A 24,472-nucleotide genomic window follows, 5' to 3' on the forward strand; every position below is an offset into this window, starting at 1 on the left:
CTCCAAGGTGATGCAATATTCTCACAAAAGTGCAGTGGATGCTGCATCTCAGTAAAATATTGCTAATAAGGTAGCAACCACAATAAATGAATGTTTGGCAGCATGTCTAACTACCCATTTAACCTTTACATGTAGCTTTATGGGCACAGAGCTTCCATGGCAACTTTTGTTCTTTGAACTGAAAAACACCTTCTCTGAGGAAGGAGTAAATTATGCCCAACTGTGTTCTCACTTGAATAGGTGTTATTTGAGAATGAAAATAAATCATTGCTGCAGCTGTGTAATATAAGTTAAGGAATTAAGGAATATAAATGGCCCAGCAGTTACTGATAAAGTACATAATGAAATTGAAAGCTAATCCTTGTTAATGTCTGACCCTTAAGCACTTTTTGTACGTCAAACTTTTTTAGTGTGTGCATCACAAATGCTTGGATAGCACATACTTGGTCTGTGATCTGCTCACTATATTTTTAATGAGTTGGAGACATATATTTTTATTTTTGCAGGACATCTGGAAGCACATGAACCAGAAAACCACTGTGCCAACAATCCTGAAGTCATAGTGAAACAAGCCCAACATGCTTCAGTGAACTGTTTACAGTACGGGCTGGAATGGCTGGGGCCAACAGCCTCATGACAACATCACCAAATCATAAAACTATCTGGCCATGTCTCAGCAAATGGTGTGAAACCTGGGAAGATCCTGGACCACACATGAGAATATGGGCAGGAATTCAGTATCAAGGGAAGCTGTTTCGCTGTTTCTTTTTAAACATTTGTATTTTTTTCTTTTTCTGTTGACAGGTTTTTTACCTTAGTGCAAGTCACACATTTGGAAATTTCTCTGTTTAAATCTTTCGTATATCTTTCTAAATTTCTTAAACCTAATTTTGGAACTAGGAAGGAGGATTTTAAATTGTGGGGGCTGCGCTGCGGATGATGCGTGCAGCACACAATAACGTTATATTTCCGCCGACTGGTAGGCGAGGTTAGTGTCTACTGTTACTGCCTGTCAACTGCCAGCAGTAGCTAGGTATCCACTGTCTAGCTGCCATGAAATGAATGTACCTATCTGGGTCAGAAAAAAGAAAAAAATCGAAGAGGAGAAAAGAAGTCGAGAAAAGGGTAAGCTGCAAGCATATTGGTATACTAACGTTATATGTTTTAAACCAGAACAGCACCAATATGTTATCTCAGCTAGCTACAAACTTTAGCTAGCTAGCTAGCTACCTACCTAATGTTTTCCGAGATGTCGGTGAAGGTTGAGAGGTCGGATGACCCGTCCCTACCCGTAGCTAGCTAGCTAGTCAACGTTAGCTGGGGGCGGCTAACGTTAGCCACCCTGTTCTGAAATAAGGAGGTGAGGATTGTGTTGCGTGTTTGTTTGTTTGTGTCACATTTATTTGTAACGCACTGGTGCCAAATCTTGCTGGCTGGGGCTTGGGGGGTGGTTTTCGACCGAAACAGCGGGCCCCATATAGACTTTTTGTTTAGGGCCCCCAAAAACCTTGGGCCGGCCCTGCCCCCAAGCACTGAGCAAGGTCTCAAAGAGAAAAGAGTGACAGAGAGCAAGGAAGACAGAGTGAAAGAGCAACAAAAGCAGACAAGGGAGACAAGGGCATAAATTTAGTCACATATTTATTACATAAATATATAGTAAAATAGACCAGCGACAATTACCATAAAAATATCTTCCTTTAAAATCCTGACCATAAACAAAGATTTGAAAATCACACATTGACATTTACAAACACGCTGATTGTCTGGACCTGTTGTCAGCAGCCCACCAAAAAAACCTGACATCACACCACCCACTGGAAAAGGTGGGGGGAGGAGGAGGGGGTGGCAGTGCACTGCCAGGAGGGTGGGATTTCGTTTGAGATGGGGGTGGGTGGTGCGAGAGGAGATCACAGTAGATATTCGGAGGTTTGTACATGAGTGTGTGTGCATGTGTGTGTGTTGGTATGTGTGTAAATATTTTACCCAGAGTTTCCCTACAGCCTTTCTGTACTCTATCCCTGCCCTTTCTCCACCTGGACCCTGACTACTGTTCCTCTGCTTGCTGCGTCCTTGTAACAGTGTGAATACCAGTATTAAGTGTGTGTGGGTGCGTGTGTGTGTGTGTGTAGGCAAGTGTGTGTTTGTGTCTGTATCTTGGCTCGACTCCAAGACTCATCTTTTCCTAGATGTGCTGTACACTCCCCCTTATGAATTCCTGCTGTCTTAAACCAGATCAAGACTACGGCCTTGTAACTTCTGTTGAGAGACTGTGATCCCATTTTTTAAAGATCTGCCCAGAGGAAGGCGATCCCAATTTTTCCATTGACTACACAGTACCATCCTCACAATACTCCCCAAATCTCACAGTCAGAGCTTGCTAAATCCCACAGGCCCTGTGGAATACTGAGGTTGTGTTACCGGGGGTGATGTTCTATTGCTCGTTACAAAGCAGATGCCCGCGAGATGCCATATCGCGGGCCTGGCTCCTATAATCTCTCCCATGTGGCTGCTATTTCACTTCTAACCTGACCTTGGGACAGGTTGTCGACCCCTGAGCATCAATACAGCACATGCCCTCTTTCCCCAGGAGCCTCTGCAATCACAGTGAAGCAAGGAGCTCAGATTGAAGAGTGATACAAAAGTGAATCTTTAAAAATTTGAATAGTAGTTGTAATAGTAGTAGTATTAGTTATAGTAGTAATAGTAGTTACAGCGTTTTTGCTTCCTGTCATTCTTTCCGTGGTTCTGGACAGATTTACTGCTGGTTGTCGGAGAATTTTTGTAATCTGCATTTGACTTTTTTTTTTTTTTTGTAACCACAAACACATAGATCAGTTGGCTAACGTACAGTTTGGATATTGTCTTTAAAAATAGGACAAAAAGACAATAAAAATCCCCATAAAAATTACAATAAGTGACACAAGCATGGCTTCAACCAGAGAAAGACGACACCTGCCCATGGATGTAGCGAGGGGTTTCTTATTTCATTCTAATAAGGGCTGAATTTGGTCAGATATATTCCAGGTCTGAATCGGGTGCGTTTCGAAGGGTGCATGCTTTGCCCCTAGAATCCTATGGGTGCATGTGGCCTCTCTCTGGATCGGACAGTGGATTGGACAGGTAAAGACTTCAGGCAACAGCTCAGCAATAATAACACAAGTCTACAACCAAGACAGCCAGAGGTCTGTTCCCAGTGCTAGAGATTAGTGAATACAGAGCGGCAGGCTTTCTGGCATGGATCCTTCTGTCAGCACTTTGCAATGAACAGTTTGCCCCACTGGCTTTGGTGAGTGGGAGCATATCAATGGTAGAACTAAATTGACTCATTTTGTCCCCTCCAGATCTTGAATTTCTTTTTTTACCCTAATGCTGTCACAAATGGAAGGTACAGCTGTGTATCTGTACTGTGCTCAGAGGATACACACTGTGTCGAAAGCTGCAACCCTGATGTCCGAAGAAATGTATTTTACATTTCGAAGACTCTGCATGGGAACAGGAGGTTGAAAGCACCCTTTGAGGCCTCACAATCAATCCTGAGAAACTCCAGCCTAACAGACCCGTTTTCATCCCGACAAGCATTGCATATGTACTCATAGATATAGATCTATTTATTCAAATATAACACTCCTCTATGTACTTATATCTTTGTCAACAAAATACATTTTTTGTCTACCCCTCCTCATTTGATAGACTTTTTCAATATTCTTACATTCCTCGCTGTCTAGGCATAGTATCTTTCTATGCTCTGTATAAAAATAATCTCCATGAACAAATGTACGCGCATAGGTAGTACAAGCAGCATAAAAATCACTCAAAGCCCCTCCCATAATCCCACTAAGGCTCCTCCCATCATTGGAAGGACATTGGACAGATTCAAACAGGACGATCTCAGTTATCGCTAGAATTACTATTACTATTATCACTATCTTTATTACTAATAGCCACTTATTGATCTTAACACAAATAAGCACAGCAAGCCCTGCCTGGGGCAGGCTTCAGGCCATAGTTCATAGCACAAAGCACAACTCAATCTCTGTCCACATTGCGCCATTTTTTACTACAGTAAGGCAGAACAAGGGAGTCATTTTAACCCCCACTACTTTATATACCCCCACACCACTCTCGTAGCTTATACTGCAAAGAGGATATTAAACACCTCTAACCAAGGAGCCAATCAGAGACCTACACTACTACATGGATACAAATGCTAGTACAAATGCTCCCCTTATTTCCCCCTTCCAAACACACACACACACACACACACACACAAACATCTCCCAAGGACATGGCTGGTGTCACTGGATCACACACCCTACCTTGCAGCCCAAAGCAATGAACTCCATGGCCATCGAAAGGATTTACAACCCCTGAAATGGCAAGATAACAGAGTGAAAGGGAGGAGGACCCAGAAACAGGTCTTCTCCCCCATGGTTTCCTGGGAAATCTGGCCTGCAGCACTTAGGTCACCCAGGAGAGCAGCTGCATTTTTTCCCTATCATCCAGAAATGTGCCACGTACCTCCGATGCACTCTGTCTTCTCTGAAAACCTGCCTAACAATATTCACTGATGTTTGCGCAAAGCTATGATAAAAATTAAGCCAGCCCGTCTTTCGCTCTGTCGTCTCCATAACAGACATGGCAGTCTCAGCACAGCCGAACAACAGCACGTGAAATTAAAAAGGCTGTTCAGAACTATAAAAAAAACCCACAACAGGTATTACGCTATCAGCAGCCTGGTTTCCATTTGTAAGGTGAAAGTCATTCCAGCTCCATTAAAGTGAAACCCCATGTGCATTTTAGACTGCGGTCATGAATTACTACTGCGCCACAAACCCCAGTCCCCCCCCCCCACACATATATCCTCTCCCCTTCTTTTTCCCCTACCCCTGGCCTTTCTACTCATTATTGGTTACATTCTTCAAAACATGGGAGGAAGAAAGGCAATCCTATACTATTAGCTCTATTGCAAGTCCCTGCTGTTGGGGCGATCTGTCTCATTGCATGGCCTCAAAAGGTGCTTGTGAAAGAAGCAGGCTGGCCCAGATCAAGCCCTACAAGCATTCACACATACACACACAAACATGAAGACGCATACACACATACACACCCACATACCCGCCCACACCACACACACACACACACATAGTCCCAGCACAACTATGGGCAGGGCTTTTCTGCCCATTCGCAACTTTCGCCATGCAAGACAAAAGAGAACCAAAGCAAATCAGAGGACACTTGGTTTCAACAGAACGAGACAAGGGAGAAGGAGCTCTCCTGACTGACTCCTTGGGCGATGTTCTTCAAACCCACAAGCACAGAACAACCAATCACATGGGCCAGACCTGGGCACCTCTGCTGTCACTGGATACAGAGCATCACACAAGCTCAGCAGAGGAAAGGGAACTGTCAAAGACAGAAGTTAAAAAAAGGAAATCCACTGTCCCTTTATTGTGTGTTGATACAATTACACTTTTTAAATATATATATATATATATATATATATATATATATATATATATACGTATATGACCATTTCCTTTGCTTTAATTTGAACTCACAAGCATGAGGGATGGTGCGGCAGTATGAGATCAGTCTTGACCTTAGGGAATTTTCGATCTTTATGAATTGGAACTGGGGGCTAACGTGACGTTCTTCACAGCTGAACTGCAAGTGAAAAAACAGGTTTTTACTCAGCCGACATTAAGTGGACAAACTGCAGGCTGAAGCACATGATGGGCTCTGCTTTCAATTCCCTTGGAAAGGCCAGAAAACCAGGTGCGGTGCACCCTACTGCCACACATCCCTTCGAACCAATCACAACTCGAGAAAGGAAGAACAGACAGTGAAAGAGGAAAAAAAGGGAGAAAGCACATACCAAAAGAACAGAGCACAGCTTCCATCCAGAAGCGAAGAAACCATGAGTTAACAATAGTTGTATCTACATATTTCTTTCATTATTTATTTAAACAATTTTTTTTTTAAACCTGAGATATTCCTTCAATAACTTTCTCTTCCAGTCTTGTTACACGAGTGTGCACGTGTCGTGTATGCACGTGTGTCTGTCTGCTTTTGGTCACTGACACTCTCATGGGGTGGGTGCATTTTTAAATTTGCCACATGGACATATACTCTTTATAAATATCCTTGGTAAAAAAGTTCCTAAAGGAAAGGTTTGCACTCACACAACTAGCAGTGCTGCAATGCATGCACAGTCCCTGGTCTGTCAGACCCAGCATCCAGCATGGCCTATAAAACAACTGAACTCACAGCACCATCCATTCGCAACATATTGCACTTTACTGTCACAATTGTTCTGACATCTTTGCTCTTTCATATTTTTTTTTTCTGTTTCTGTCTACTGGCCTAACCAGAAACAGTTTGCATAACTAAACTGCCGATCGCAAGCAGGGAAGTAATAAAACAGCAGTCAAATGAGTCAGGTGGCCACAGAACGTATAACCGAATCAGAATCTTTGTTCAAATCCAGAGAAATTAATCTAAAATCCAAAGAATCGAATCAACTGGAATCAAATTGTGCAAGATTTTGTGTCTTTAGGTGATGTCAGGCCACTGTTCCCTGTGTGCCAGTCCATTCAGGACACCGCTTTGGATGCTATAGCTGTTACATAAATCGAACAGAACTCTGTACCATCTGGTAACCTATATCTAGCAATTCTCTGCTCTCTGTTGCAGAGTGGAGCTTCAGGAATAAGGTCTCATGTGGGCATGGAGGAACAGCTGTCTGTTGGTGATTTGTTTGTTTGTTTGTTCATTAATTAATAGGCGATTCTGTTCATGATTATGAGCTTCAGGAGGTAAGATAAAACCTCCAAGAGAAACTAAAGTTTCCTCAATGCATATTTTACAACCAAACACATTACCCACCCATTAACCAATAATTCTCTTAAATTAACATTTACAGATATTAATTTACCCAATAGATTCAATATTTACAATCTCACTAAAGAAGTTTTATTTTCCATTAGCATTCCATAAGAATGATAAAAAAACAGGGCTCTTTGAACCTTCACAATTCAGGTCACTGCAGTTACTGAGCAATACAAGGTAGCACCAATGCGAAAAAAGCCATGAGAGTTTTGGCTCCGTGACACATGCAGACATACACACGTGCATACTCACAGTCTTTCTGCGCAACAGCCAATGAATGAATTCACAGACCTGATGTGGAGGTCTCCGGTGTTCAGCTCAGCACACCGCACCTCCCGCGACTGCGAAGAGGTTTATCAGGACTTCCCGCCTCTCCACGCATTCTGCTTTTAAACAAGTGGTTCCGAGTCCGGGGGCTGAGCTGAACGCGAGCAGGAGCGTTTCCCGTCGGCAATCTCTCCACCAGCTGCTAAAACTCCTTCTGCAGCCAACACTGAGAGTAGCAAGGGTCTTTGCTCCCCCTGGGGGGGGTTGGATGAAAATAAACACTGGGATTACTCATGCATACTGTAAAATGAGGGAGGAAATTCCAGGCAAGGATTGAGCGTTTTCGTCAAAGTTTGACTGATGGAAAGGCCCTCTGTTTGAGGAAACGAGGGGGCTACGGTGCTGTCGACTGGTGTTGAAAGGGATTGCATAGACATCTTGCTACTGGCATTTTCTTTTGTCATAAACAAACTCTACATTTGGCATCAGGGAGAAAACATACCAGAAGAACTGCCACCAATCGGGCTCCCCTCCCCATGTGTTCGCTCACTGCGGCTAGACCAACGGGACACAACTGGCGGTGGAAAGGTGCACTAGGGACATGTTTAAGCTTTCCACCCACTCTGTCACCGCACGTGCTAACCCCCCAGTTTCCATGGCAACGGCGCAAATGCCTCCCTCCCTGCCACCTACCTACCCCACCCGCCTGCCCCGCCCTCCGTACTGGCCCCCTCTCTGCCTGCCCGCATTCCGCCGGCATCATTCCCCCAGGAAACGGCACAGCTCCGTTTACGGAAAAAGACACATGTGAAGGGGGCGTGATCGTGACACTCTTCGCCAGGACGGGCAGGCAGGGGCTGATTGTTAACCTCATGGGGCACTTTCAGACTTGAATAGTGTTTACACATGCGCACATACAGATGTACTAAGCATTCGCATAGGTATACATTTTACTGTACAGGATGGTGGGATGTGTCCATAAGGTAATTCTCTAGCTTCAACCATGAGTATGTGAGTGTTTTCATGTGTATGTCTGTGTGTGTATGTTTGTGTGTGTGTGTGTGTGCGTGTGTGCATGCGTGTGTGTATGTATATATATATATATATATACACACACACATGTACATACGTACATACATACATATATAGGTATGCACACATGCGCACTTATTTTTCTTACATTTTTTTGTCTTTTTTGTCCTTGGTTATGGCCAAAATAAAACAAAATGAAAAAAAAAAAAATCAAACAGAATAACACAAAGAAGTAAAAACAAGAACAAAGTATTGCACCTTGTAGGGGGCAATATTCTCAGTTTGTCATGTGTAACGTTGGTTTTCAACCACTGTCCACTGCACTCTGCTGGTGACCCCAAGTGAGGCTGTGGGAGCCGAGCTTGTCTCCAGCCCAGTACTGTCAGCTACATTCAATACCATGAAGCACCTGGCCATCACAGAAATAATCTCCTTAAGCTTTGAGGCACACTCTTTGATTTCACTGAAGCCCTGACATCTTGATGAAACCAAAGTCATTACAATAAACTTGAGTGAATCTGCTTCTCAGTCATGACACCGTTTGTCAGCGTATGTACGCAATCCTCCAAGATGATGAAAGCACTGCAATTTATCAACCCCAAAGCTTAGAGGATTATTATGTTATCGCCTTAAATGCATACGTGAGTATGTGCATGTATACCTCAATGTACATTTCTATACATGCTTGTACGCACACACACACGTGCCTGCATTTCACCACTCTTCCAAAGTCCATTTGAGTTTTCTGTTGTGTGAGGTATGAGCGGATTTGTGTCTCAGTCAGGTTTATTTTATTTTTTTTTGTATTTTCAGTTTCCGTTGCATTATTGTTTGTTTTTTGCAGTCTTTAAAAAAAAAAAAATTAACAAAATGGAAAAAAGAGAAAATATTCCTGTTTGTTGCAAATTCCTCCTGATATAAGGGACGGACGATAGGACAGACACACAAACAACAGAGCAGTTGGCTTATCAATACAAACTAGAGGTGAGGTGAAGAAGTGAAATTCCTGTCTAGATTACACTGCACGCATGGTCAAAAAGTGACTACGGCTGGTTTTTTTTGTTTTCTTTTGTTTCTTTTTTAACACAGAGCAGTTAAGCGTCAACAGAAAAAAACCACATTGAGATAAAATGAAAAAAAAATTAAAATAAAAACAGCTCTCCAAGCTCAATTTTGTTCTGGAGTCTTTAAAGTCATCTTTTTTTAAATGATGTTTTAAGGTGTTTAATTCTTTCTTTATAATATTTTTTTTTTCAAATAAAATAAGATTTGACTTAGAAGGTAAAGCAGCATTGTAACCCCTAGTGTCACACACAAACACCCAGTCCGCTCACAAGAAGGCAGGACAAAGCCAATGTGATAACTTTTGCTTTGTTGTGTTTTAAAATTTTGTTTTTCCTTTGTTTATATGGTCGTTGTTTCATTCTCCATAGGAAGGTGTTATTCCGTACCCGCATCAGTGGAATGCCAATTCTTTTTTTCCTCAATTAGAGTCGAAACTTTATTTCCCTCTAGAGAAAGACTACGGAGTCGAGGGGTTTGGAGGGGGGATGGCGGCATATTTATATTCCAGAAAGAATGGCTGCCGAGCAGAGAAAAAGGGGGCGGGAGCAAGGAGGTGCCACTCAATGTCTCCATGTGTTCACGTTTGAGAGAGTGAGCCTCTGCTGCGCTGGTCTGCCGTGTTCACTTTGCTCACCAGCGTGCGTTTGCTCCAATAAAAAAAAGGCAGATTCATTCACGGTTCTTCTCATCTTGCTCTCCGCTCCTGTCTTCCTATCTCGCTCGCCCAAGTTAGCAAAACATGCCTCATGGGTCCATGTCCTTTCCCTTTGTCTCCCTCTTCTTATGTCGTAGGCAGGGGGAGTGGCTTATCTGCCTCGCCCCCCGCCCCCCAACTCCCGCTGCTGCCTCTGCATCCTGTTCACATTCATTCAGTGGCTCTCAGACGTCCGGCCTTGTCTCACAAGGGAACGGCCAGCCGCCATTCGGTGTCACCCCAAAAAGGGAGGTGGTGGGTTGGGGGCCTGGGGGGAAACGCAGCAGGGTTGATACACAGTGCTGAAAGGAAAAGGGGCGTAGAGGACAGGGCTTGCGGAGGGGTACGAGTCCCCCTTACGCGATCCCCCCAGCCAGGTCCACCATTTTCCTTCAACTAAAGGACTATCACTGTCATATGCTCCTTTCTTTAATACTGACAATGTGACAGTTGGACTTTATCACTCCTGGGCAGACTCTGTTTGACAGAGCAGATCAGGAGTCTTTAGAGTGAGTGCATGCCATGGGACTGGGTAAGAATGGGGAGGGTCTGCTGCTTTAGTGCAAAAAATGCCAATGGCATGGATGACCGGACATGTGGAAGTTTACTCCTGGGGGAGGGGTGGGGCTTTAAACAGCAGACTGGGGCATCCTGGGAGGCCTTACGCAGTGGGAGGGGAGACAGCTCGGACCGGGGGGGTTCTCCAATCAGAAGGTATAACAGTAAGTGTATATTTGTCAATTTCTCATTTGCATTACAAGAGCTAACTATCTTCAGATGGTTCACATGGCAGTGTAGCTTGGCCTTTTGCGGACGGCGCGATGCCCTCACCCCCGCAGCATCTCCTAGGCTAATTCCCCGCCCGCTTTCCCATTCGCTGAAAATGCATCCCTCCAATCGCTTCTTTCAACCAATGACTGCTTGGCATTCAAAATGAGGTTGTCTTTTACGTTTTTTCCTCAAAAACAGTGCTTAAACCCCGCTGGGCAAGGCCTGGCCACCTCCAGGTCTCAGTATCTCGTCTCACTGTTCTCACAGTCTGCAGACGTGCATTCACTTTTTTATTCCTTTTCTTCTGTCTTGGCAGAAGGGGATTCCAATGTGACACTTGGTCCCACATTAAAACAAAAATCCAAGCCCAAACAAAGTTATTGTCCGGCCCCATCTAGTCATGCCCTTCCTTCCCCCCCAAAAAAACCCAAAAAACAGTTCTGATAAAAAAAGACAAAAACACAAGATCACAACAGTGAACGGTGGGCCCTCCTGTCTTCAGTGGTATTACGACCGGACTGCGTGACGGACCGGGAGTCTGTGTGAACTGCACTGAGTGTCTATACTGTACGAGTGAGTGTGTGTGGGTGGTGGGCTGTGGACAGCTGCCCTGTGACCAGAGGTGAGGTAGAGCCTGTCAGTACAGGGGCAGTCCCCAACAACCACAGCCTGAGGCGACCACACCGAGGTAAATGACGGCCACTGCGACAGCCCTCGCCGAATCAGAGCGGAGGGGTTAAGGGTAGGGGGCTGGGACGCACGCCCCACCTCCCCTGTCTCCCCGGAGTCTCGTCTGCTCCGAAGCAGGGTCTTTGCTGAGTAGGAGGGTCTGAACTGAACTGACCATTTGGTGGGGGGGGAGCCCTGGACGACTCCCTCCCCTTGAGGCTACGTGCTCCGACGCCGCGCCGCACAAAAAGTAAGCACGGTATTCGACGTTCTGAGGTGTCTGAGTGTGTAGGGGGGTGGGGAGGTGTGGAATGCACTGTAAACGTGGACGACACGGCCCCCTCCACCCTGTTGAGAACAAAAACCAAGAGACAAGAACACAGTGTAACGGCTGAAGGTAGGTGCTTTGTAGGTTGTGGGCCAAAGGCCCTCCCCGCGTGAGATGGTGTTCTCAGTGCTGTTCCGATGCTTGTCGGAGGAGGTCGAGAGGTGGGTGGAGGGGGGGGGTAGGGGTACACAGGGAACTAAGCGCTGGCAGACTGCTGTGCAAAGGCACTCCAGAAAGCGCATGTCGCTACCGACCCGCTGTCTCAGGCTCTCGGGTTTCTCTCTCTCTTCCTCTCTTTTTGCCGAGTCCCTCTCTCTGAGCTCTCACCCTGCCACTACCCATTCCCTTTTGCAGCAGTGACTTTCCCGTGAGAGGAAGGGCTCAATTGTTATTCTGGAGGGGCGCCGTTGCTGGCGGTTGCAGTGCAGGCAATGATGAGGCAGCTCTGCACAGCGAGAGTGTGATGGGGAGGGGGGAGGGGGGTGGAAAAACGTCCGGGCCAATGATGTGGTCCCGCTCACACAACGTAGTGGGCAAATCATCAACAGCTGGCCCAGTCAGAGGACTAGGGTACAGCTGTTCCCATAGCCAAATGGGGCTGCGGGTGACCTAATTAAAAACTGTCCTGAATGCTTTATAGAGCTCTTCTTTCAAACATAGTCACAGACTTGCTGCAAAACCGAGATAGCCTAATTTTAATGGAGAAAATTATCTAAATTAGCAAGCCTTGCTACACCATCTCCTGAGTCCAGAAACTTTTGTAGTTAAGTGCTTTCGGTTACTGTCCAGACAACAGAGTCTGATACAACAAAGGCTTGTGTGCAAGCACGTGTGTTTTTGTGGGGACCTCTGTTTCACAGCATTAATGTCATACATTAACACTGAGATTTAAAACTGGAAGGCGGCCAGTTTGGAACGTGCCGGCACCACCTGGGAAACAGGTGCAAAGCTACAAATACCGCCATCTCACGGCAGTGAGGACACATGCGGGGACAAAGCGAAGATTGTTGTGAGAAAAGAGCCAAACCGGGGCAGGCGTTCAAGCAAACCCGTGTGAGCATGTTTCGTCCGCAGGTCGGAAAGGGGCGTGCTCTCTCGCGTCCGCGCCAAGTTCAAACTCTGAGACAGAAGGGCCGTCCGGCTGATTCAAAAGACAAGGGAGCAGGGAAAAAAAGAAGAAAAACTCTTTTTTCGTGAAAACTGCTGCTGGTGGTGTATTTGACGTCCGACGTTCGGGGGGGGCGAGTCCTCTGCTTTGCTCCTGCCCCCCCCCCCCCTCGGTCTGCTTCACACCTCCTGGTCTTCGAAGACCTCCAGGAAGAGCGGGGGGAAGAGTTCGGTGGGGCACTCCACCTTCATGTGCAGGAACCGGCTGGCGTGGCACGCCCCGATCATGCGCAGGTCTGTCACCTTCATCAGCAGCTTGGGCCAGAAGTGAGGAATGTTGTGCTTGCGGTAGTTGATGTAGTGTTCGAACGCCAGCAGGTATGTCTCCTGGCACTTCTCGATCTTCTCCACACACGTGAGGCCGGAGCGATCTGAGGCGGAAAGAGAACGGGAAACGATGAGCAGCAGCCGTGTAATCGATAGCAAAAACTACACTGACAGAGACAATAGCAAGTGATATCGCTTAAAAAACTGATTGTTCATAGAATGAGAGAGATCATTGACCACACCTCATGCCAAGATAAATCTACTAATTAATACATTTGTGTACACTGAATATTATGTCTTGGCAGTGCTGTATACTGCAGTACTTCACAGGTGTCACATGAACACAACTCCACTATGAATCATTCTTCTCTCCTCCTACAGTGGACAATATCTGGCATACTTTCTCATGTTCTACATTCAGTTTAGGTATTTTCAACCTTTTTTGACTAGGGAAGGGGTTTTCAACGGTTTCTGATCCAGGGACCTCCAAAGTTAAGAAGGGTGATATTAAACAAGACCAGGTCAAAACCTAGTATATGGCTGGACCGGCCAACCAATGGTGTGACTTCATAACTCGGCCGACCAATGGTATAACTTCATCACTCACTCAGTCACAGACATTCACGTTTGTAGGGCTGGCCCCGCTGTTGCAGTCCAGCCAAAAAAGGTTTTATATTTAGAAATATTTGAATTACTATGACGTTTAACAAATGCTACACTTTTTAGCACACACAAAACCAAGAACACAACCAGTGATTAGTGCAAAACAAATACCACGCCCAATCATTGGTCATCTTATTTACTAAAAGGTAAAGGTAAAAAGGATAGTAAATCAGGCCCTTAATCAGTAAATATCGGCCCATAGGCCTTCCTGCTTGCATAAATTCGGGCATCGGTACTGGCCTACAAAATGGGCCTCTGCTGAGTATCAGGTGGATCTGTAGAATCAGCACCTCACCTTCCCAGATGGGCCACGCCCTCCTCGAAGGCCACGCCCACTCACCTGAGCTCATGAGGAGCACGGCCTGTAGCAGCGCTACCTCTGTGTCGTCTAGGTTGAACTGCGCCAGGCTCTTGCCCAGGTCAAAGATGGCGTCGGACACCACCCCAAGGCCACCGTTCTTCAGCTGCTCGCGCTTGACGGCCATCTCACCGCTCAGGGTGAGCGTCTCGCTGTCGGGGTCGTAGCGCACGGCCGCCCGCAGGGACATGATCTCCATGCAACAGCCTTTCAGGAGGATGATCTGGTCTTCACAAGGCAGCTATTGGGGGTAGTGCACCAGTGAGTGCACTTACACTTGCTCTCTCTCTCTCTTTCTCTTGTTCTCTCTCTCACACACGCACACACACGCACAAACGCGCACACACACATGTCCAGTGGCCCCTCGAGGCAGTGGTTTGCTAAACTGTCTCTCGTTATATATCTAACCCTGGTTCCTATTCACATGACCAGTTCTATTCAAAATTGCCAAGCACTCTCATGCAAAATAAGCACAATAATTATGGTGACAAAAATTACGAAAAGCAATTATGATGATAATAGCACCCAGTCACAGCACCCTCATTAGCCCATTTGGCTTACAGATACTTAAGGACACAGCTGGAATAAAGATGAGCATAAATAACCACACACTCCAGCAAGTTCACCGGCACAGTGATGCAGAATTTACATTCAACCACACAACAGCGAGCACAAATACACAAATATGACCATTAGAGCAGAGAACACATCACACATGCATAGAGATTAGCAGAGAGAAACGCAGACACAAGTTCAGAAGGAAAAAACGAGAGGACCCAAAAAGTGGACATGAGAAGAAAGAGGGGCCCTATTTTTGTCCTCACAAGGTATTTCAAATTACAATTGCACCACTGAGACAACAAGTGCAACAGAAAAGCACCAGAGCTGTTCTTTGGACTGTTTTTAGATGTAGGGAGAACAAACTTATAGAAAGAAATTCAGAAGGCAGGGTGCCCAGAAAACACCACAGGCACACAAGTCATACAAACAAAATGAGCAATATTTCATTTTTTTCCCTTCTGTATCGCTAATCCTCAGGATATGCACCACAAATCTGGATTATGTTCAGATCATGTTATAATGTAAAGAGGAAAAAATGTACTTTATGGGCTAAGGTTCCCGTGCACATGCAGATATCTATGAGACAGCTCTACAGCTGGTTAACCTGTTATTGTATTGATGATTAATATAGCAAATGTGATTGGTTTATCCTGTTTGCCTGCTTAATGTCCACACTCTTGTGGCTGATCAGCCTTCCACTTTAATTCCCAAAATCCCATACTAAGGTTTTACTGTTACAATTCTGAGGTAAAAGGTCTCCAGTGCCTTAAATAGCAATAGAATAGAATTTATATTCTGGGTGAGCTCTAAGGACGAAGAGCACTGCATATTTGGCCAGAGCAGTCAGTCCTCAATTTGATCAACAGTTCTTCATAACTTCAATCAGAATTGTGAAGTGGCTAAGCACAAGAGAGCACTGTACTTATGAGTAGAATGTTTCCAATTCTGATCTACAATATGATGGGTCTGTTGTAATTGGGCCTGTGGCTCGAACACAGGGAAAAATCACAGATCAGGGACCAGGCAAATATTGCATAAGCGAGAGCAAAGGTGAATGCAGGCACACCTCGGAGAACATGGGCAGTTTTTTGGCAAAGTCGACGACGCGGGTGATGGCTGGGGTGATGATCTTGGTGAACTCGCTGAAGGCTTCCAGGTCCACCTTGTCCCCATCTGATGTGGGCGCCACTGGGGACTGCCCAATGTCCTCTGGCTACAGAGAGAAAGAAAGAAAAAGCGAGAGAGCCCAGTGAACATTTTTTGTGGTGAAAAGTTTGTGTAAAGTCAATGAAATGCCCTTCAGGCATTCAGGTGAAAACCCATCTACATTTGGTTGAAAAGTTAGTTTTATAGCCGACTAGGATGGAGCCAGGCTATATCCTGAGCTTTACTGAGGTTAACCGCGTCCATTCATGTCAAAACATCTCTACCTACATTTCCACCCTTCTAGAGACCTAGATTCTGACTTTTGCTCACTGGGAGAGAGAGAAAGAACAAGACCAAGTTAAAACCTAGTATATGGCTGGACCTAACACATGTGATCCAGCCGACCAATGGTGTAACTTCATCACTCACTCACTCAGTCACTCACTCAGTCACAGACATTCGCGTTTGTAGGGCTGGCCCCGCTGTTGCGGTCCAGCCAAAAACATAGGCACACTTATATGTGTAGGTCTACTGAAACTTCCATGTGGCTAGCAGATAATCATTATAAAACACAAGACAGCAACTGCACAGTGAGAGTCACAGATGAAAGGGCCACGTCTGTGACTGTGAGGAGCTCCCTTGCGTGAGTGGAGATCTGGTTTTTAAAAATAGTCGCCATTTTACATAAATGAGACATTTTTTCCTTCTGCTAAGCAAATAATGGCTGAGGGAAATGACTGTATCACATAACCATCGCAGGTTGAAGTCAAAAAAAAAAAAAAAACTTCAGCGCCTCAGTACTAAAGTAGCTCTACAATCACGGCAATTTGAGATAATTTGATTAGAAGAGGGAGAGATATTACTGCTAAAAGCCTGCGCTGATTACACCTACTTTCCTCATTCAAAAACTCAGTTGTGCCAGTTGAGCTGAATTGCCTTTTTCCCCAGCACGGCCGAAAGCAGCGACAAATTAAAAGGAAACAGGGAGGTCGTGAGAAAAGCTGGGTCCATTTTACGGACCAGAGTGAGGCAGAGCAGGGCATCAGGCCAGTCTGGGATCAGAGGAACCAATATGGACATTCCTTCAAAGCCTACCCGATGAAGGAAGACACTAACTCAAACACTCTTTTCCTGAGATTGAAATGCCCAAGTGAGTGACCCAGGTTCGTGTCCTCTGATTGGATAAACATTTTGAAAATTCATACGCAGTTCTGCCATTTTGAGTGAGCGTTCACCTGGCCCTACAATATGCATATGGCAGTTTCTGTGTGAGTGCACTGCTGTTCAGGCTATCCCCCCTCCCCCCTCTTGTCCTCTTCAGCTCATCCTCCGCTAAACTGCTCTTGGGCTTAAACAGACTGCAATCACATCTGGTGCATCTGGCGTCCTCCCTCATAACATTGGGCTCGCAGCTCTGACCGCCCAACTTGAGAAGCACAGCATGCTATGGGCACAGGGTGGAGGAGTTACAAACACAGATGCTACAGCTAACTTCTGATTTCCCCATGCAGTAAACAGCATATCTGGAACTACCCACCCCCCTTTAAAGAAACTTCCCATTTTTAAAATTGTCAACAAGACCACACAGAGACTTATCTGGGCATTAAGGCCTATCAGTATTGTTTTAGTCTATCTCACAGTGCCAGGTTATCTACTTTTGCTGAAATATTTATGGTTCTTTTTGCAGTAGTCCTGGACTGTAAAGTGCAATGCAGCAATTTATGATATCCCTGTTTCTATACTGGCTGAAATACCCCGACCACAATTCTTAGTTTAGGATTTTTATGCTTAGATAACACTCATAATGGTCAGTAACATTTAAACTAGCAGGTTTACAGCACATATGTGGGAAAGAAGGAATCTCTGGACAGTTTCTCATTGTTACCACTGCAGCTGCAACAGTTCTCATTGTGTGTGCATATGTAACAGACAGACAGAAAGAGAGAGAGGGGGAGAGAGAGAGAGAGAAAGAGAGAGAGAGAGAGAGAGAGAGAATAGTTACAGAAAAAGGTATGGGAGCATGTGTCTGCATGCATTTCAAGTTTATGTTCATGAGAAGAGTTCAAGGTGAGACAGCACTTTATGGTGTTTCAATTCTTGATAAGAGCATGTTTGTTGTGTGCAAATTTCATTTCTAAGATCACTGGTTTTAGTCCGAAGAATCCAGACTAAACCCAGTGATCTTAGAAATGAAATTTAAAAAAGAATGTACAAGCACCTATGCACAATGCTAATGCTTTTCAAGGTTTGTCTACAAAGTGAATTTTACTCCTGCAACCGTGGAATTCCTTGTGGTCTGTGCGCCAAAACCATGTGTACAGCACGATTCCCCCAGGACCACATACCCAGTCCCCTCTCACCATCCTCACTTCCACTCACAGATTAATTTAAGACTGCAATTGAAAATACATTCACAAGTAGATAACATTTCAAAGGTATCAGCATGATAACAAAATCAAATACTTTTGCATGTATTATATAAAAGGCAATCTCTAAATGCACAGTATTTGATTTCAAGCACCTAAACATTTTTTCAATAAAAAACCAAAACCAAAAGGTCATAGGTTCTATTCCTGGGTAGGGCACTGTCGTTGTACCCTTGAGCAAGGTACTTAACCTGCATTGCTTCAGTATGTATCCTGCTGTATAAATGGATACAATGTAAAATGCTATGTAAAATGTTGTGTAAGTCGCTCTGGATAAGGGCGTCTGCTAAATGCCTGCCTGTAATGAAAGATTATTTTTCCAATGAGGGTTTATTGAAAAAAAATAAAATAATAAATTCATACTAGCCCTGGCCAGAAACATCACTGTTAGCAAACCTGGTCAGTGCAGTTAACTGTAAATGAGTACTCAAACAAAACTCGCTTCATACCTCAGCTATCAGTGACAAGGACGAGAAGAATCTCAAACAAAATTTAAAATTTAAGTGATCACCTGAATTGGACTCGAAACTCACGAGTAAGAGCAATAAGACTGTGAATCCGAACTATGCATGCATTATTTAGTATTGAGGAAAGTATACTAGTAATGGCATTACATGCTCCATGTAATTTTAATTCACAAAATATTTCGACTCCTAAAATAAGAATTTTTCAGGAAAATCATCCATCCACCCATATACCAACTTATCCTAGGCAGGGTCGCAGTGGGTGCTGCAGCCTATCCCAGCGTGCATTGGGTGAGACAGGACTACCACCTGGACAGACTGCCAATATATCCTAGGGCACACTTGGGGAAATCAGGCTTCTAATTAACATTATAATTTTTAGTTCCCCAGTTACAGTGTATAGACACTTAAAGGCATAGTATGCAGGATTTCTACCTAGAAAATATAACAAAATAACAACCATGCTCAGACAGATCTATGCACTGGCAATCTCCGTCTTTGTGCATATTTGCTGAATCCATGCTTCACTGCCAGTATTACTTCTAGGAAACGTTTGGGATGTTTTTGGGTGTGACGCTCTTTTCTGTGTGGGGAGGGGGTGGGTCTGGTTACATAGCCTGTGGGGTGGTATCAGGTTTCAGTGAAGCGTTGTACCTGGATACTTCAAACAACAAACCAACAGGGCACATTAAAAAATCAGTGTCAACCTTTTCCTTGATGGCAACAGCTGACATTCACCTAGGGCAGGGGTATCCAATCCTGCTCCTGAAGATCTACCATCCTGTAGGTTTTCATTTCAACCCTAATTTGGCAAACCTGATTCTACCAATTATCAGCTGAACGAGATCTCTAGCTGTTGAATGAGGTGCGCTTTGTTTGATTTGGAGTGAAAACCTACAGGACTGTAGATCTCCAGGAATAGGACTGGGCACCCCTGACCTAGGGAATGAAAAGCAACAGAGGTGGCATGTTTTCTGATGGACATTTAAGTAATGTTACCTCTATATATCCAGCTAGCTACGTTTGCTATGCTCAAGGGTGGTTCTTACCCTCAACGGAGGTGAGTGGGTGGGGTTGAGGACCGAGGAGAAGATTTCTTTGATTGTATACAGAAGACCACAGCAAAACTAAAAATCCTAATATGTCTTTAGTAGGGTGTTTAAGCACTATGTTTGGCCAGTACAGCCTGCATGACCTGAGTAGATGTCTGCAATTTCTTAAGATGAAAACAACAATGTTTCGCTAATGTTTAGTTATACTGACAAATACTGTCACAGGCATCATTCCAGAACATTCCCAAATATCCAGCATGTGCTTGATTTGGACAGGCAGGCCATGTTATATAGACAACCTTGTGTCCCGAGGACAGGGGTATTAATATATTGAAAGACACTTTTGTGCAGGAAAAAAATGGGTGAGATGAACTCTCATTGCCTCTTAGACAGGGGTGTGTAACACTGGATAATCCATTTCAGGATTTTGAGCTAACTTCTGCTCTTAATTATTTAATTAGCTCAATCATATGATGATTTGGCATTTGTATAAACATCAACTACAGCCACATGTTATCTGTGCTGCAGTACAGGAGTGAATCAGTGTAGATTATAAAGCTGTCAGAAAACTAAAATGAAGGTTATTGGTTGGAATAAAAACCAGCACCCAGACCGAACCTCCAGGAGTTAGGAGTTGTGTGCCCTTGCTATTTTGGCTATTTTGAAACTACAGTTAAAACAACTCCTATTCGCAATTCCAATGGAGTCACATATTTTCACTTACGATTTGTGCTGTGGATCAATTTGTGGATGTAAATTGACTTGCATGAGAAATTTGATTGTTTTAGTCCACAAAACACATTTAGCACACCAGTTGGGTGGGGTATACCCTCAATCATGATTGTACAGAGGGCATTCATGGGCATTAATGTCGTCATAATTCTGTACTGGCAGTGCTGTTGGGTTGCTTTTTGAAAATGAATATGAACGGTGAGTCAAAAGAAATCTGACTTGAGCGAATCAAGCATTAAGGTCTGCACCCTGAGTCTTGACTGCCATCAAGTTTGCCTGAGATATAAATACACCAGGAAAAGTGGCCAACACCATTATGGAACAACCAGAACCATTCACTGTTGGAGTACTTATCTGATGTTTCAGGGATGTTTTGTTCACTACCTGTGTACTACCAGAGGCTATGTGACATGGTAACAGGTCTTTATCCTGCCCACAGGTGAACATTCTGTCAGCTAATTAAACACTTTGCATGCAGATGCACCCGTAGAAATAACTGTCGTTTGGCTGAGAACTCTCCTGGGTGAAATTAGTGGGCCAGGGACTGTTTCCATCCTCTTCTGTTTAGCCCAGTACCCACAATGCCGTTCAGCCTTTGTCTGAAAATTCAACCTTGACCCCTGCCCTATAGGAAAGCAAGCCCCACCTTCTTCTTGTGCATATTTCACCTGTTGCTAGGAAACATCTCATTAGGAAACACCTACTTCCTAGGGACATGCCTCTTGCTGGCTTCCCCTGTCAACAGGTGATGCCTCTGGTGTGTGCATCTCATTATCCTCTACTGGAACACCCAGGTGACAGGTCACAAACAAGTACACCTCCTGGCTTCTAGGTACAGGATTTAACTAAGCAACCAGGGCTCTTCCACAGCTATGGAAGTATTAATGTAACATTATCATTACCTGTTGATTATCTAAAAGAGACAGAATTAAGTTTTTTTCAGAATCCACACTGACTAGAAAAACGAAGGATCTATTTCATGGAATGGAGAAGACATGTGACCCAAGTATGTTGGACTAAATGTGCCAAAATTAAATAAATAATTAAATAAATAAATGTGGAATTAAATAAATAAAAAAATAAATAAACAAACAAATAAATAAATCATTAAATAAATACTTTATTTTATTTCAAAATAATTAAATAATTCCCAACTCATGGCTATTTAATTATTTCATGTTGTATTTCCGAATGGCTTTTTTCATTTCATAATGGCACTTTTCCGAATGACGTACTTCCGAATGGCGTTTTTATTTCTGAACTCCCTTTTTCTTTTCATAATGACAATTTTCAAAATGGCAAGACAACTCTGATGATGAATTAATTGCTTATTAACTAACTAGCAAGCCAGTGGAGCAAAGGCCACTGCAGCCACCCCACTCATAGGTCCTGCCAGCAGGACTATCTCCGCACTAACCGCAGCTAGAAAGCTAGTTTCGTGTCATGTACAAAAAACATCTGCATCATATAGTCAGTAGATGCATTAATCTGCTCCTCTGATCCAAATATTTCATTATAGCATTGAAACGAGCATAGTTAGCAAACTAGCTACCAGCCCATAGATTCCACCATATAGCCTACATAAGAACCTCCATGGACTCCACCAGCGCTGCTCAGAACAAGACCAAGTAATCAATTGCAAAAGATTACCCAAACAGTGGGCAGGTCCAGTCCCGCTCATATTCATTGACAGGAGGGCTTACCATTTTGAAAAGTATCATTATGAAATGAAAAAGAGAGTTTGATAATAAAAATGCCATTCGGAAATACGTCATTCCGAAAAGTGTCATTATGAAATTAAAAAAGCCATTCGGAAAAACAACAATAATTAAATAATTAAATAGCCATGAGGTGGTAATTATTTAATTATTTTAAAATAAAATTAAGTATTTATTTATTTATTTATTTAATTCCACATTTAGTTATTTAATTATTTATTTAATTTTGGCACATTTATTCCTCCATACCCAAGCACTGGTATAAAGGAAGGACCTGAACAGACAGACCAAAGAAATCTAGCAGAAAAGATGAAACATATAGGTGGACTCAAGATGTTACATAGTTGACGAGTAAGACAGACAAATTTTATCCCAGAGTGACATCGTAGACATCCAATTAGCAATGACAATGCTTGCAGCGCCCTTTTCTGGTTTCTGTTTTGCTGTTGCGTTTTGTGAAATGTCTTTTTGCTTATGGTTTTGCCTATTTGTTTTTTGAAATGTCATTGTGATTTCTGGTTTGTTCATTTGTTTTAGAAAATACAGTTGAGTTTTCATCTGTTTTGAAATTTGTTGTTGTGATTCCTAATTTGTTCTTTTTTTGTGTAATGCAGTTGTGCTTTCCACTTCTTGGCCACTATAGTGTGCTTCCTCGATGCTTGAAATATCACATTGATAACCTTGCAGAAGCACAAAATTCACTATTTTAATATCCCAAAGTTCCTAAACCGTAACAAACTGACAACTGAATGCCTTTGGGGCCTTTGTATGTTGCACATTATTTGATGACAAAAGAAGCGTGTTCCTGTTCACCTACATGTTGGGGTTACTGCTCTATCAATGTGTCACAAAGTTGACAGACAAGTTGACAATGGACTTTCACCTAACAGTAGGTTAATAGTGTATATAAACCTTTGATAAACCTTAAATTTGATACATCTAAACTTTTCAGTGTAGGGTGAAGACACAGTAGGGCTTCGATTCTTATACATTAACTATTTAAAAAGTAAATAGCAATTTGGTGCCAGAACAAACATGACAATAATATTTGCACTGATCTGTATACCTTTATGACTGTCATATCAAATATTCATGTAGAATTATGATGTTGTTAAAGTGGAGAGTCACCACTCACACACATATTTTTGCAAATATTCACCTGGGATGGAAATACTTCCAAAATCTACAAAGGACAAAACTTCAATGAGTGAGACTGACAAATAACTTTAATTTAGATATTGTAACTGCATCTATGAAACAAGCTAGTGAGGTAAAAAGCTAAGGATAATTAAGAGCGCAAGCTTAAAAAAGCAGAACATTTTGTTCTTAATTTCTCCTCTTCTTTAAGCTCTCCTCATCAAATAAAGATAGGTACAATATTAATTCAACCTCTCTTCTCATCCATCCGTACTGTCTACTCAATATGTCTCAATATTCGTCATGACTTCACATTTGGACTAGCCATGTTAAGCTGTTTTGAAGGGCACACACATTCAGAAATAAAATGGAGGGGGTGGGAAGACAGCTGGATTTGATGCCCAATTAGGTTGCTGTAGTTAGAACCAAGTAGTAGAGTTGCATCTGATCAGTTTCACAGTTGTTTTTTGAAGTAGATTTGCTATCCTATGTTACCACCCTCCTTGGGGACCCAGTTTGTCTCACAAAGCCTTTATCGAGCAAAATTATAGGAAACGTTGCTGCACACAGCTTTAACCAAAAATAAAACCATTGTTAATAGGGATGTAATTTGAACATTTTTTCTGTCAGCTCCCCAATTGATGCAATTGTTTTTCAGTGACGATCATGGACAGTGAAGGCTGAATTCTGTGCAAAGACCTCTAATTCAAAGATCTCTTCGGAATTAAATTCCATGTTAAATTGTTGTTTCCTCGAGATCTGCGATGTGCTATTGAAATGAACTTGTTGCGGCTGTGTTCATTTATGTAACTGGATACCCAAGTCCCCACCAAATGGAAAACATACAGGTATACAATTTACTGCATCCATGATGCTAATTAGTGCTATCATCAGTAAATCTGCACCCAAAGGTCAGACAACAAATACTCTCGTCTCTAGCTTCTACCACAAACCACAACACAAAATCCGTCAACAATTAAGTTGCTGCTTCACTGAAGTGTACATTGTTTTTACCGGGTTCTGCATCAGCAGTTCTATTGTTCTGCTCATTGTGAATTAATACTGGC

General features: G+C 43.4%; 1 protein-coding gene across 3 annotated transcripts in view; it reads right to left on the reverse strand.

Moving 5' to 3' along the window:
- Positions 1-1,621: 1,621 nt before the first annotated feature.
- Positions 1,622-24,472, reverse strand: part of LOC135247647 (thyroid hormone receptor alpha-like) — a 139,480-nt gene continuing 116,629 nt past the window's right edge. For all 3 annotated transcript variants that reach the window (XM_064321353.1, XM_064321355.1, XM_064321356.1), the window contains 3 exons: positions 15,797-15,943; positions 14,152-14,410; positions 1,622-13,252 (listed from right to left, as the gene is read on the reverse strand). In XM_064321353.1, the coding sequence (XP_064177423.1) occupies positions 13,002-13,252; positions 14,152-14,410; positions 15,797-15,943 (657 nt within the window). In that variant the 3' untranslated portion in view covers positions 1,622-13,001. The remainder of the gene's footprint in view (positions 13,253-14,151; positions 14,411-15,796; positions 15,944-24,472) is intronic.

The sequence above is a fragment of the Anguilla rostrata genome, chromosome 2 (assembly GCF_018555375.3).
Source record: "Anguilla rostrata isolate EN2019 chromosome 2, ASM1855537v3, whole genome shotgun sequence".
NCBI lineage: Eukaryota > Metazoa > Chordata > Actinopteri > Anguilliformes > Anguillidae > Anguilla > Anguilla rostrata.